The sequence below is a fragment of the Cetorhinus maximus genome, chromosome 22, assembly GCF_964194155.1.
Source record: "Cetorhinus maximus chromosome 22, sCetMax3.hap1.1, whole genome shotgun sequence".
Classification (NCBI taxonomy): domain Eukaryota; kingdom Metazoa; phylum Chordata; class Chondrichthyes; order Lamniformes; family Cetorhinidae; genus Cetorhinus; species Cetorhinus maximus.
Window position 1 is genome coordinate 6,320,140 of NC_135900.1, and position 14,433 is coordinate 6,334,572.

Consider the following 14,433-nt stretch of genomic DNA (forward strand, 5'->3'; position numbering starts at 1 on the left):
TTTATTACAAAATATTTGTGTACTGTAAATTTCAGACATGTTTTGCAACTTGTATTTATACCTGTCACGGCAATACAAATAGATAAGCCAGTTGCATTCCTAGATGCCATTCCATGTAGGCTGCTGCATAAACTTCAAGCGTCCCTTAAATATTCTGTTATCGTGTGGACCCTACAAATAAATTTGAAACCACCTTCTTAGTGCAACTTCAGCTGAAAAATTTGTTTATCATTCTTGAATTTAACAGACGTGATGGAACATGCTTTGACCAGATTGCCAGAATAAACATGAATGAAATTGTTCAATCAATGGGCAAGCTAAGATTTGGTATTCTAAGTATGTGTAAAGTTTATAGCGATAATAATCAACTAGGTAACTTAGAGCACTGAGATGCTTTTTGAAAGTGACGATCTCTCAATGTTACTGTACCAGAAATCATACTTTGTTTCACAGGTAAGTGTTCTAACTGACCAAGTGGAAGCCCAAGGGGAAAAGATTCGAGACCTAGAGTGTTGTCTCGATGAGCACCGAGAGAAGCTGAATGGCACAGAAGAGATGTTACAGCAGGTATGAGTGGAACGGTTGGGAGGAGTCCATTGGCAACACTTAAGTTAAAGAAGGATTTGTATAGGGAAGTTACAAAATGCTAAATGTTTTAAATGGCTAATCTTGATTTATCGCCACAGTATCTGATAGACATTTCATTCTGATGAAACTGCTTAACTAATGCTGCCGAGAGGTTTTATGCTGTTGAAAGGGGGAGGGTCAGGTGGAGCAGAAGGGAAGGACTAAAAAGCTAGAGAGTTGGGGCAATTAAATGTCATTTTGTGGAACAAAAGGCAAAGAGAATGGTGATGGTCAAAGCAAAATACTGCGGATGCTGGAAATCTGAAAAACAATGCTGGAAAACTCAACAGGTCTGGCAGCATCTGTGGACAGAAATAGCGTTAAAGTTTTGAGTCCATATGACTCTTCAGAGCTAAAGAGAAGTAGAAATATGATGGATTGATTTTATACTGTTGAAGAGGGGGTGGAGCAGGTGGAGCAAAATAGGTCAGGGATATGTGGGAGCTCAGGAGAGATTGATAAACATATCATGGACACAGCGCAAGGAGTGTTAATGGTAGTGTTAAAGACTAAAGAAGATGCTGATAGTGGCATAAAGATAAGGTACCAGAGGAAGGGTCAGCACTCTGAAAGCAAAACAAAAACAAGTGATAGAGGCCCTGTGTTTGTTGGGGGGAGGGTTGGGGGAAAAGGATAAAGAAATACATTTTTAAAAAGTGAATAAATAAAAACTAATTGGATTAAAGGGATAAAGATGGAGGAGAGAGTTCATGGTCTGAAGTTGTTGACTTCAATGTTGGGTCCAGAAGGCTACCGAATGCCCAATTGGAAGATGAGGTGTTGTTCATCTAGTTTGCATTGGGCTTCACTGGAACATTGCAGCAGGCCAAGGACGGGCATGTGGACGTGAGAGCAGGATGGTGTGTTGAAATGGCAAGCGACAGGAAGGTCTGGGTCATGCTTGCGGACTGAGCGAATGTGTTCCACAAAGCAGTCACCCAGTCTGCGTTAGGTCTCCCTAATGTAGAGGAGATCACATTGGGAGCAGCGAATATATTAGACCAAATTGAAGGAGGTGCAAGTGAAGTGAAGGAGTGTTTGGGTCCTTGGGTGGTGAGGAGGGAGGGGGTAAAGCAGCAGATGTTGCACCTTCTGCGATTGCATGGGAAGGGTATGAGGAGTTGGGGGTGATGGAGGAGTGGACCAGTAAGTCACGGAGGGAATGGTCTCTGTGGAATGCTGACAGGGGGTGAGGGGAAGCTGTGTTTGGTGGTGGCAGCATGTTGGAGTTGGTGGAAGTGGCGGAGGATGATCTTTTTGAATGCAGAGGCTGGTGGGGTGAAAAGTGAGGACAAGGGGGACCCTGTCATGGTTCTGGGAGGGAGGGGAAGGGGTGAGGGCAGAGGTGCAGGAGATATGGCGGACACAGTCGAGGGTCCTGTCAACCACGGTGGGGGGAGCCCTCGGTTAAGGAGAGAGAGACAGATATGTCAGAGTGCCATTTTAGAAGGTAGTAGCCAAGGAGTAAAGCATTGGTCTAGAGTAGGTGTTAATAGCAGAATAAAGGTTAATGCTGCCTGAAAGCAAAACGTGAGAACAAGATGCAAACTGGCACTGGGGGGGGAAATTACAACATGGAGGACAGAGTTCGTGGTCTGAAATTATTGAACTCAAGCTGCAAAGCCTAATCGGAAGATAACATGCTGTTCCTCAATCTTGTTGGGCTTCACTGAAACATTGCAGCAGGCCGAGGACAAATGAGCGAGAGCAAGATGGTGAGTTGCAATGGCAAGCAACTGGAAGATCAGGATCATGCTTGCGGACTGAACGGAGATGTTCTGCAAACTGGTCACCCAGTCTGTGTTTGCCCTCCCCAATGTAGAGGAGCTCAATTGTTTACAGCGAATACAAAAGACTAAATTGATAGAAGTAGATCACTGCTTCACCTGGAGGGAGTGTTTGAGGCCTTGGAAGTGAGGAGGGAGGAGATAAGGAGGCAGGTATTACACCACCTGCGATTGCATGGGAAGGGGATGAAGTGTTTGGTTGACAGGAGTGAACCAGGTGTTGCGGAGGGAGCAGTCCCTTTTGAATGCTGACGGGGAGGGGAAGGTGTGTTTGGCAGTGGCACCATGCTGGGCTTGGCGGAAATGATGACGGATAATCCTTTGAGTGCGGAGGCTATTGGAGTGAATAAAGAGAACAAGGAGAACCCCGTAATGGTTCTGGGAGAGGAAGGGGTGAGGGCAGAAGTAAGAGAAATGGGTTGGGCACAGTTGAGGGCCCTGTCAACCAATGGGGTGAGGGTATGTGTGGAGAGACTGAGGGAAGAGGAAGACCTGCCAGAAGCACCAATATGCTACACCATCTTCAGAACAGATGTGATGGAGAATCTGGGAGAATGGTGTCGTTACAGGAAGCAGGGTGCGAGGAGGTGTAGTCGAGGTAGCTGTGGGGCAGTCTGTCTCCATTTCTGGGGATAGAGAAGTCAAGGGAGGGAAATGTCAGAGATGAACCACATGAAGGTAAAAGGAGGATGGAAGTTGGAAGCAAAATTGGTCAATTTTTCCAGGTCCAAAATGTGAGCATGGAGCAGTAGTGGCACAGTCATCAATGTACTGGAGAGAGAGTTGTGGGAGGGGACCTGAATAGTACTAAAACAAGGAATATTCCACATTACCACAAAAAGACAGGCATCATGGGGCCCATGTGAGTACCTATAGCCATACCTTTTACTTGGAGCAAGCAAGACAAGTTAAAGGAGAAGCTGTTCAGTGAGAGAACATGTTCAGCCAAACGGAGAGGGTGATGGTCGATGCCGATGCTAGATACAGTCCCCAATGTTTTGCTTTTATTTTCAGGTGAATCAGAGTATAATTGTTGTCTGAAGGAAGCGTCTTGTAAAATTCAGGTTTCTAAGTCAGAAGAATACAGAATGAAATACCTGGCTTTGTATGTGCAGAGTAACAGCTTTCTGCTGAATCATCCTATTAATTATGTAAAGCTGCCTGTGTCAACAAGCTTCTGTAGTGGAATGTACAGCTGATTTTATTTTAAAGCAATATTTTGTACTTTATTTGAATTTTATTGACAGCTGGCTGATCATTTATATCCTTTTGCTACTTTGGTTAGTGAAAGTTGCTTAAGCTTTCATCCCACATTGCTAAAGGAAGTAGGAGTGGAGATAGCAGAAGGGCTTGCCATAATCACCCCATCTTCTCTAGATACAGGGGAGGGGAAGATTGGCAAATGTGACTCCTTTATTCAAGAAAGGACATTCCTAGTAACTGCAGACTGGTTAGTTTAACATCAGTGGATAAAATTTTACAAATAATTGGGGGGGGAAAAGATGAACAAGCACTTGGAGAGACTTGTGTTACTTAAGGAGAGCCAGCACAGATTTGTAAAAGGCAGAGATAAAAACAAAAAACTGCGGATGCTGGAAATCCAAAACAAAAACAAAATTACCTGGAAAAACTCAGCAGGTCTGGCAGCATCGGCGGAGAAGAACAAAGTTGACGTTTCGAGTCCTCATGACCCTTCAACAGAACTAAGTAAAAATAGGAGAGGGGTGAAATATAAGCTGGTTTAAGGTGGGGGGTGGGTGGTTGTAGGGACAAGCAAGCAGTGATAAGAGCAGATAATCAAAAGATGTCACAGACAAAAGAACAAAGAGGTGTTGAAGGTGGTGATATTATCTAAAAGAATGTGCTAATTAAGAATGGAGGCAGGACACTCAAGGCACAGCTCTAGTGGGGGTGGGGTGAAATAAAACTAAAATCCCATTCTCTCAGTTCCTTCGCCTCCGTCGCATCTGTTCTGATGATGCCACCTTCAAAAACAGTTCCTCTGTCATGTCCTCCTTCCTTATCCAAGGTTTTCCACCCACGGTAGTTGACAGGGCCCTCAACCATGTTTGGCCCATCTCCCGCGCATCCACCCTCACCCCTTCCTCTCCCTCCCAGAAACATGATAGGGTCCCCCTTGTCCTCACTTATCACCCCACCAGCCTCCGCATTCAAAGGATCATCCTCCGCCATTTCCGCCAAATCCAGCATGATGCCACCACCAAACACATCTTCCCTTCACCCCCCCGGTGGCATTCCGTAGGGATTGTTCCCTCTGTGACACCCTGGTCCACTCCTCCATCACCCGCTACTCCTCAACCCCCACCTACGGCACCTCCCCATGCCCACGCAGAAGATGCAACACCTGCCCCTTCACTTCCTCTCTCCTCACCGTCCAAGGGCCCAAACACTCCTTTCAATTGAAGCAGCATTTCACTTGCATTTCCCCCAACTTAGTCTACTGCATTCGTTGCTCCCAATGCGGTCTCCTCTACATTGGAGAGACCAAACGCAGACTGGGCGACCGCTTTGCAGAACACCTTTGGTCTGTCCGCAAGAATGACCCAGACCTCCCTGTCGCTTGCCATTTTAACACTCCACCCTGCTCTCTTGCCCACATGTCTGTCCTTGGCTTGCTGCATTGTTCCAGTGAAGCTCAACGCAAACTGGAGGAACAGCACCTCATCTTCCGACTAGGCACTTTACAGCCTTCCGGACTGAATATTGAGTTCAACAACTTTAGATCTTGAACTCCCTCCTCCATCCCCACCCCCTTTCCGTTTCTTCCCCCTCCCTTTTGTGTTTTCCAATAACTTATATAGATTTTTCTTTTCCCACCTATTTCCATTATTTTTAAATCTATACCTTTTATGCCCTTTTAGTCTTATTTCACCCCACCCCCACTAGAGCTGTACCTTGCGTGTCCTGCCATCCATTCTTAATTAGCACATTATTTTAGATAATATCACCACCTTCAACACCTCTTTGTTCCTTTGTCTGTGACATCTTTTGATTATCTGCTCCTATCACTGCTTGCTTGTCCCTACAACCACTGCCGCCCCCACCCCACCCCACCTCTCTTCCCCCCCCCCCCCACCCACCTTAAACCAGCTTATATTTCACCCCTCTCCTATTTTTACCTAGTTCTGTTGAAGGGTCATGAGGACTCGAAACGTCAACTTTGTTCTTCTCCGCCGATGCTGCCAGACCTGCTGAGTTTTTCCAGGTATTTCTGTTTCTGTTTTGTAAAAGGCAGAATGCACTTGACTATTGTATTTGATTTTTTTTTGAAGTAATGGGAAAGGTTGATGAAGGAAATGCAATGGATGTTGTCCAAACATTTGAAGAAAGCATTTGGCAAAGTAGCACATAAAGGCTCTTTTTAAATAAAAAAAAAAGGAGGCTTATGGAATTGGAGGGTCAGTGTCTTTAGGAAAGAAAACAGCAAATTGTGATAAATGGTTCTTTTCCATATCGGAGGATGGTAGACAGTGGTGTTCCCCAAGGATCAGTGCTAGGGCCACTGCTTTTTTGAGATACAGGTGGCTTGAGTATTGGAATACGGAGTAAAATTTCAAAATTTGCAGAAGCTGCCAAACTTGGGAGGTCTGGCAAGCAATGAGGATGATATTAATTGAGAGCAGCAGGACGTAGGCTAGCAAAATAAACAATGGCATTTAATAAAGAGAAGTGTGAGGTGCTGCATTTGGAAGGGATAGGGAGAGACAATAATGGTACAGTTTTCAGTGTGCAGGGTCAGTGGGGCCTGGGGGTCCATTGGCGCAGAAGCTTGAAAGTGGCAGGATACGTTGAGGTTCATAAGTAGGGGTATCAAGTACAAAAGCAGAAGTTATGCTGCACCTTTATAAAGCTCTGTTTAGGTCACAACTAGAGAATTGTGTCCAGTTCAGGTCTCTACACTTTAGGAAGGATATGAGGGCCCTTAAGAGGGTGCAAAGGAGGTTTACTAGAATGGTTCCAGGGCTGAGGGATTTTAGCTACAAGGTTAAGCTGGAGAAGCTAGGGTCGTTCTCCTTGGAGCAAAGAAGATTAAGGGGAGATTTGATAGAGTTGTACGCAGTTGATGGTTTTGGGTAAGTTAGGCAAAGAAAAGCTGTTCCCAGTAGCTGATGATACAAGGACTCTACAGGACAAAGATTTAAGGTAAAAGCAAAATACTGCAGATGCTGGAAATCTGAAAAACTCAGCAGGTCAGACAGCATCAGTGGAGAGAGAAACAGAGTTACTGTTTTGAGCCTGTATGACCCTTCTGAGCTCTGAAGTAGGGTCATACAGACTCAATGTTAACTCTGTTTCTCTCTCAACAGATGTTGTCAGACCTGAGTTTTTCCAGCATTTTCTGCTTTTACATCCAAAAATTTAAGGTTTTGGGCAAGAGGTGCAGCGGTGATGTGAGGTGAACTGTTTTACACTGAGTGGTGATGATCTGGAACTCCGCTTTCAAGGGTGGTGGAAGCAGAGACAATCAATGATTTCAAAAGGAAATTGGATGGCCACTTGATGGAAATGAACTTGCAGGAATACAGGGATAGAACATGGGAATGGGACTGACTGGATGTACTTGATAGGCTGAATGGCTGCCTCCTGTACCGTAATGACTCTATGAATTGCCTGTTAATTTGAATTGAAATTGTTTAAAAACAGCTCAGGTGCTGTCTTAATATTAATTCAAACCACTCATCATTCAGAAAAAAATTCCAAGGATTAAACAATTTCAAATGAGCAGCAATCAGCTGTTTTGGATGAGTTCTGAAGTCAGGGAACTCGTTCGAGTTACCAACAGTCACAGATTGCAACTCTTTTCGAGTACAATCACAGTTCTTGGTTTCCGGGAGTGGGACATGAACCCACAACCCTCTGATTCAAAGGCGAGGGTGCTATGAACTGAGCCACAGCTGACACCCTGAAGTCAGGGAAGGAGGCTGAATTGAGCTGAATTAATCAACACTGTTAAATTAAAATACCCCAGTTTAATGATTTGTATCTCTACAAATGAATTGGCTGCCTTGCATTGTCAAATTCTAGATTTTCTCTCCTCCAGTTTCTCTGGTTTCATGGTGTCATTAAAACTCTCTGCCAACTACTTCAACCAAACATGTTGGATTAGGAAAGGAATTACATCTCCACCTCTGTTACACTATCATCTTTGAACAGGAGCACTCCTGAGACGCTCACTTCAAGCCAGCTTCCTTATTCTTTCGCAATTATTGTGATTTATTGGAACAGCATATAGAGACACGCTTTTTGTTTCAGGAACTCTTAAGCAGAACATCACTGGAGACTCAGAAATTGGACCTTATGGCTGAGGTGTCAAATCTGAAGCTAAAGCTGAATACAATGGAAAAGGACAGGTTGGAATATGAGGAGCGATATAAAGATACTGAGGTGAGGCAAAAAATAGGTTTGATGTACTGTTTATGCTGCAGAACATAAATTCTACTGGATAAATTCAAGTAAATATATCCAGTGAATTAGACGTTGTACTAAATAGTTCCCCCTTTGGGTAACCTGGGCTGTGTCTCTACCATTTCCCCCATCCTTCCTCCCTCCCTCCTCCCCTCTCTCCTCCACCACTCCCTCATCCCCCCTCCTTCCATCTCTCTTTCACTCCCCCTCCCCCCCTCTCCTACACTACTCCCACCCTCACTTTTCAATTTCCTTTCTAAACTTATTTTAAGCTCTATTTCATTAATCTGTAACTCCATGAATGTTCTATAGCTCACATCTTTTGATTTGTCATATTTTGGCAATTCTAAAATTTTTACAGATTATTTTAACAAAAGGTATCATGAGCAGAGGACTTGTTCGGGCAGGACAGTAAGCCCTGATCAGGGCAGGAACCAAATGCCAGCTATGATTCCCACTTCAGATTGTTGGCCATGTAGCTGCTCTTGTTGGATACTGCCTGAGGACATGATTGGGCTTGACTGCTAGCCCATAGGTTCAATAACAAGTAATACATCAGTTCCCTGTTGGGGCTCTGCTGTTTCTAAACTTGAGTTCATAAGGTCTAAACTGCTCAGTTTAATGCAGCTGATTTTGTTTACTTTAGGGCTACTTTGTAAAAAAACTCTCCTACTAAATCAATACAGATGGAACATTTTAAAGGAAGTGGGTCAGTTCTACGGCACTGATATCGGTCCTGAGCGAATTAGTCTGACCTCCACAGCAAAAAACAGTCTGCAAACAACTTTTAATCCCAATTTAGTGAACTGATTTAGATGTGAACAAGCCCTTGATTGTTCACCTTGATATTGCCTATGGTGCAGATTATTAACAGTAAATGTGAAAATCAGTTTATGCAGGCAAGAATTTTAGTTTCTAAAGCCATAGTATATTTAGTAAATTCGGCATGAATGTTCGTCTTACTGCAGATTTCAGCTAAAATTTTGTGGCGTCTGTATTTTTAAGAACTGCTTATCCTGTCCATGATTTCATTTTTCACTACTTGTTCTAGTCCGCTCTTTTTCTATTCTCTCATTTCATTTGCCTTGTGTTCTACAGTCATTGTTTAACCTAATAACAGAGCTGAGACAGCAGATGGAGAAAGTGGAAGTGGAGCTAGCATTATTCCAGGAAAAGAGGTCACGGTTTGGGGATCAAGAGGTGACTGCACAACAAAAGATGCTAGATAGCATTAGCATCTTAGCCAATGTTCCAGTGCATGTTTCATGTTTGATTGCCATGAGGAGGTATTGAGAAGGAGAAAAATTTGAATTAAGATTACAGTAGCACATCTTCAGTCCATCTATTGCTGCATTCATTGCCCTTTATTGCCGAGTCAAGTAAACTTTTAACTGCTTTTATCTGATGAAATCAGTGAGAAACATGGATGATCAAAAGATCATTCTGCCCACCAAGCTCTTTTTATCCACAAACTATGTAATTCACTGCAATATGCATTCTACCCAGCCCACTAAACCTGTGAGGAAGGCTTCTGTAAAATATGTCGCAATCCTCAACTGCACCTTGCCCCCCTCTCCCTGCCAAATGGAGTGGAGCTAAAATATATATCTAATTCTAACATTCTACATTCGTCATCAATGATGGGGCATTGTGCTGCTCTCAGGAGCTTGACACGCATTCTTTTCATACAGCGTTTGTGTGTCTAACATTATTCTTAAACCTCAGACCTGTCCTTAAAAGAACTATTTGATCATCTAGTGCTTTTTCTTTAAATTCTGTTAATTGGCAAACAGTTTTATTGTTTGGGAGCTTGTTTCTCTTGTCTGGAGAAAAAGAGAAGAGAATTCTAACCTGAAATCTTGCTTGAAGCCTTTTGATTTTATACTAATATTGATAATCTAGATTAAATAATCTGCTTGCAAAATATATTGTCATTTGGGAATATATATTTTTAAAAGTCTTACGATGTATTCCAGTACAAGTTCAGGGTTGTTCTAAATTTTGTTAGTAAATGGCCTTGTTTGAGTGCAATATTTTAGGTTAGAATTGAATTTATATGTAATGTTCTTTGGTAGTATTTAGGGTTCAGCGTTACAACTTGTGGTAGGGTAGTTAGAGAGCAAAGGAAAACCTGTACATTTAAAACCATGGCAGAATGAGTTGCTTTGCTTGGTTACATAATAGTTAAAGAAGAGTGTATGAGTAAACTATGGTCAGCAAATACATAAACAGGGCTTTCTGACAAACTGAAGTAACAGTTTCCTAGCTGTGTTGAGATTGAAGATGAAGAAGCAGTGGGCTTCTCCTCTTTCCCTCTTTCTCCTCTTCTCACTCCACTGTTTTCTCCCCTCTGCACTTTGGTCCTTCAGGTCTTTCTCTTTGCCTGCTAAATTAGTTGAACTATGCCCTATCTGCTCTCTTCACAAACACACACCTCTCCTCCCCCCCCCCCCCCCCCCCCACCACCACCACAACCCCTTTACCCCAACAGCGTATTCATACCAGCCCCCTGCCCCTCAAGTGTGATAATTATTTGCCGATTTTCCACAGGGAAGCAGGGAATAGTGAGTAGCTACTGATTATGGTGGTGTGGTAGTGGTGGAAAATGTATAGAAAGGCCCAATGGAGGCAGTAGGCAGAGGAGGGCCCAAGACAGGTATCAGCTGGAGGGTAGGGTATTAAGGTAAGATTTTTAAAAATTACTTAAATATAATATTGATCACTGTAGGGAACATGTCACAAAATAGAAACATAAATATAAAAATTGAGTCACCTGCATTGCCACCTGGGAAAGGAAAGAGGAATGCTAAAACCATCTAATGTTAGGACAGCTGAAAGGTGAGTATGATGGTTAGTATATGTATCTACATTCAACTTTAGATTAAAAGAAATAAGTAAATATGCATAACTTTATTGAATCTAAACACATATCTAGGGAGAGATTTGGTGCAGGTAGTTCCAAGCATCTGTCCTTTCTTCCATTTAAGTATTTTGAGTTTATTCCTGGGTGCACAGGTTAGTAATTTGAGAAATCTGGCACACTTTGCCTACCTTTTTATCCATAGAGGGCTTTTGGTGCATTGCAAATTGAAATATTAAATGCAGAAGTAAATGGACTGCTTGGGACTCAATTGAATCCAATTATAGTGACTCAGCGTACAGTGTTAATGCATCAGAACACCCTACTTTGTGACAAATTTGTATCCCCATTCTTGATTCTTTATACGTGTTTACCCTGGCTTGACTATAAGCAAGAGTAATACCTTTTGAAATGTATGTGTTTGCATAGATTGTGCTGTAATTTGGGCTGTTCTTATACTGAAATGTCAGGGTTCTCTGCTAAAATTTGGTGCATTGCACGGCTGCAGGAACTCTGCATATTTGCACAGTTGATGTAATCTAATTAACAAATTCCAAGATGTTAAACTACCCACCCATGCCTGTATGCTTCAGCTTGCCACTGGATTCATTTTAACTTGCTCAGTAAATATATCTCAACCCATCATTTTAGCTTCACTTGCATGGTATGAAGCTGTCAGTAATATTTAAACAGTGAAGTCGACTGAAAGTAATCAGTCACAGTAAATTTAACAACTTAGCTGGATCAGTGTCTGGGTTTATAACGGTTATGTTCTACATAATTGTATGAGAAACAAATAGGTTTGTTCATGAGCAATAGTTCAATAATAAGGTTGATTATACTTGTATATTGTAGATCCTTGCAAGCATTTTGAATATTTTTGCATTTTTTGTGAATTTACAATTGCATCGCTCTCGCTAATAAATGTGGTCAAGTGATTGTACATGCAAATTGAAACTTTGCTCCTTTGCTTTAGGGGTTATTTCAAGAGGTTAATGATCTAAGAGTGAAGGTAGTTGAAATGGAAAATGAAAAAATTCAGTTTGAAAAGAAGCTGAAATCAACCAAGGTAAAAAAGTATACTAAACCTTGTGATTTTATCGTGTTACCAAAGCGGAAATGATTTAAGGTGGTCCATCATTGCTCTTGGGATGGGTATTTGCCCTTCATTTTAATGCGGTCACTATTGAATGTTATTTCCCTCCTCCCCCACCCCGGGGCCCCTGTATTATGATATCCCTTTGTAAATTCTTCCCAAGCTGAGCCTCTATTGCTGATAGGCTAAGCAAATAACCATCCTGTGTACTGCCAGCACTGCTGTTTAGTCAGTCTAGAATGGAGTGCAAAAAGAAAGTCATGAATTTGTCATACTGCATTGTACTGAAACCTGTGCTTCATGCACAATAGTTTATACTGAATTATAGCTGCCCTTAATTAGGCAAACCGCATCGATTTCGGTACACAGCGGTCAGTCCATTTCAAAGGATGTTTACGTTTTGAGAGACTTGAAATGCAAATCTCCAATCCTTAAATTACGAAGCTCTTTAACACTTGTGTTCATAGGTATATTTATTTTTTACATAATATTGTTGTTATTGTTCAGCTATTGTGTCTGTAAAATGAGCAATCCGAAACTAAGCCTGTGGACTGCTCTCCCTGCTTTTCGTTGGTTCACATGGAACAACATGCAGATAAAAGGGAATTAATTATGAGGTTGCTTTTTCCATCACCTGTAATGGATTAGTCCAGTCTTGGAAATGGGAAATTAAACCCATCCCACCCATCATGTCCTTTCTTTTCTTAAGTAGTCAACCTAAGCTGGTGCAAAATTGTTAACAGTTGTTTAGCTTTATTAGCAGCTTTCATTTACTTTAAAGGTTGCTCTGTAAACTATTTTTGTAGGAGCATTTGAAAGTAACATCTACTCAAGGAAATGCTACTAATTATACCTTAAACATAAGAAGAAAATGTTGAAAGCACTTCCTTTAAAAAGGGAATATTTTATAAGCTTACTTTGATTAAACTTATTAAATATGATATTTTATACTTGGTGAACAGTGTAATTATTTTCCTTAATGTACAGGAGTTGTTTTCTTTTTACATAAGGTCTATAGCACTGGGGTAATGAAACTGAACAACTATGGTGCATTGCAAGGCTTGTCTTATATAGGGGATGGGAAGTTTCACTTTTTAAGGTGTTGACGATCCAGTTTTAATTCCATCAATGTCTGGATAATATAGCCATTCCATTAGAGTACATAATAACACTATCTTACGGTGATCTGTTTTTTCCAATCACTCTTTGATTACATAAATTATTAGTTTATCTTCAGAAATGTCTTTCAAGTGACAAAATTATAATGCTGTGGATAAAATGGAATGGATTATATAAGAGGCAAGTTTATTGTTCCCATTAGATGTTAATGTAGAAATTACAGTAATATTCTATGGAGCTGATTGTAAATTAAGAATTAGAGGTTTTGAGCTCACCAAGGCATGCTCAGTACAATTACAGCATCCTTGTGATGGTTTTCTGGAGAATTAAACCCACTGTACATCATTTCGAGTCAGATCAGGCTCTGAATCTGGTTTTACAGTGCAATAACTCAGCATCAGTATGGCTCAAAACCATTTTATCAGTTGTCAAATGACAACACGTAGCAGTGAGGAGCACCAAGAGACCAAGGTTTCTTACCCCAGCCTCTTCCCCCTATATCAAAACTTGAGAAGTGGCCAATTGCAAACTGGAATTTGTTCATGTTAGCATCTGGTCTCTGTTAAAATTACTTTCCCCACACATTTATTTGATGCAGAACCTCTTGGCTCTTAGAATAACATTTATTAGTCAAGATGAAATAACATTTATTAGTCAAGATGAAATAATTAGAGTTAATAAATGCGGAAGGTCAAATTCCACTACAGAAAGAGAGCTACTTGTTTCTCATCTAATTCTTTGTATGGGTGAATAAGAGTGTTAGTATTAACCTGTTTAATTACTGCAAAACATTTTTAAGTAGTTTGTTAACAACTTAAGTTAACTTTCTACATCTCCAGAAAGTTTTAACCCTGATGCAAACCCTGTTTGCATTTTAACTCTGAGCCAACAATTTTTTTCCAAATAAATTGAAGTTTCCAGCCTGTGATACTGAGGCTACTCAAACAATGCCATTGCGATGCCTGGAGTCGTTCTGTTACTGTAGTAGCCTGATTCACATGTTTTAAAAAAACACAAAAAAGCTCTTGAGTATCTCTAGTTCTCCTCTTCCCTCCTTAATTCTATTCTTATTTTCTTGATGGTTTTGCATGATAAACTTCCGCATTTTACTGGGTTTACACTGACTCATTGCCAATATTGCAGTTGGGACCCACAATAGTAGATATGCTCTGTGATGGGATAAAGGCCAGTGCTGAGGGTTATCTTCTCAGTGAATAATTACTTTGACCTAGTCACTTCATTAAGAAAGCCAGGTTAAACTGCTGATATACTTTGTGGGCTAATATCCAATCAAACTCCTCAGCAAAAGCCCAAGGGTTATGGTTTCAGGCATTAAAAGGTTTTGTTTGATGGGCCATTTCCTGCAAATGCTCTTTGCTTAGGTTTCTTGTGTTTGAATCTTAGACTGATGCATATTTGTGTAAATATTTAAAGAGCTACTGTTCTTCAAGTAGTGGCAAGATGTTTCTGGGCAGCGTACCTCAGCTATTCCAGCTTTGCCTCTTTCAGCCTCTAGC

General features: G+C 41.4%; 1 protein-coding gene across 11 annotated transcripts in view; it reads left to right on the forward strand.

Moving 5' to 3' along the window:
• Positions 1 to 14,433, forward strand: part of ppfibp1b (PPFIA binding protein 1b) — a 151,040-nt gene that overhangs the window by 84,886 nt on the left and 51,721 nt on the right. For all 11 annotated transcript variants that reach the window (XM_078567690.1, XM_078567695.1, XM_078567697.1 and 8 more), the window contains 3 exons: positions 454 to 567; positions 7,689 to 7,820; positions 11,678 to 11,770. In XM_078567690.1, coding sequence (XP_078423816.1) covers positions 454 to 567; positions 7,689 to 7,820; positions 11,678 to 11,770 — 339 coding nt within the window. The remainder of the gene's footprint in view (positions 1 to 453; positions 568 to 7,688; positions 7,821 to 11,677; positions 11,771 to 14,433) is intronic.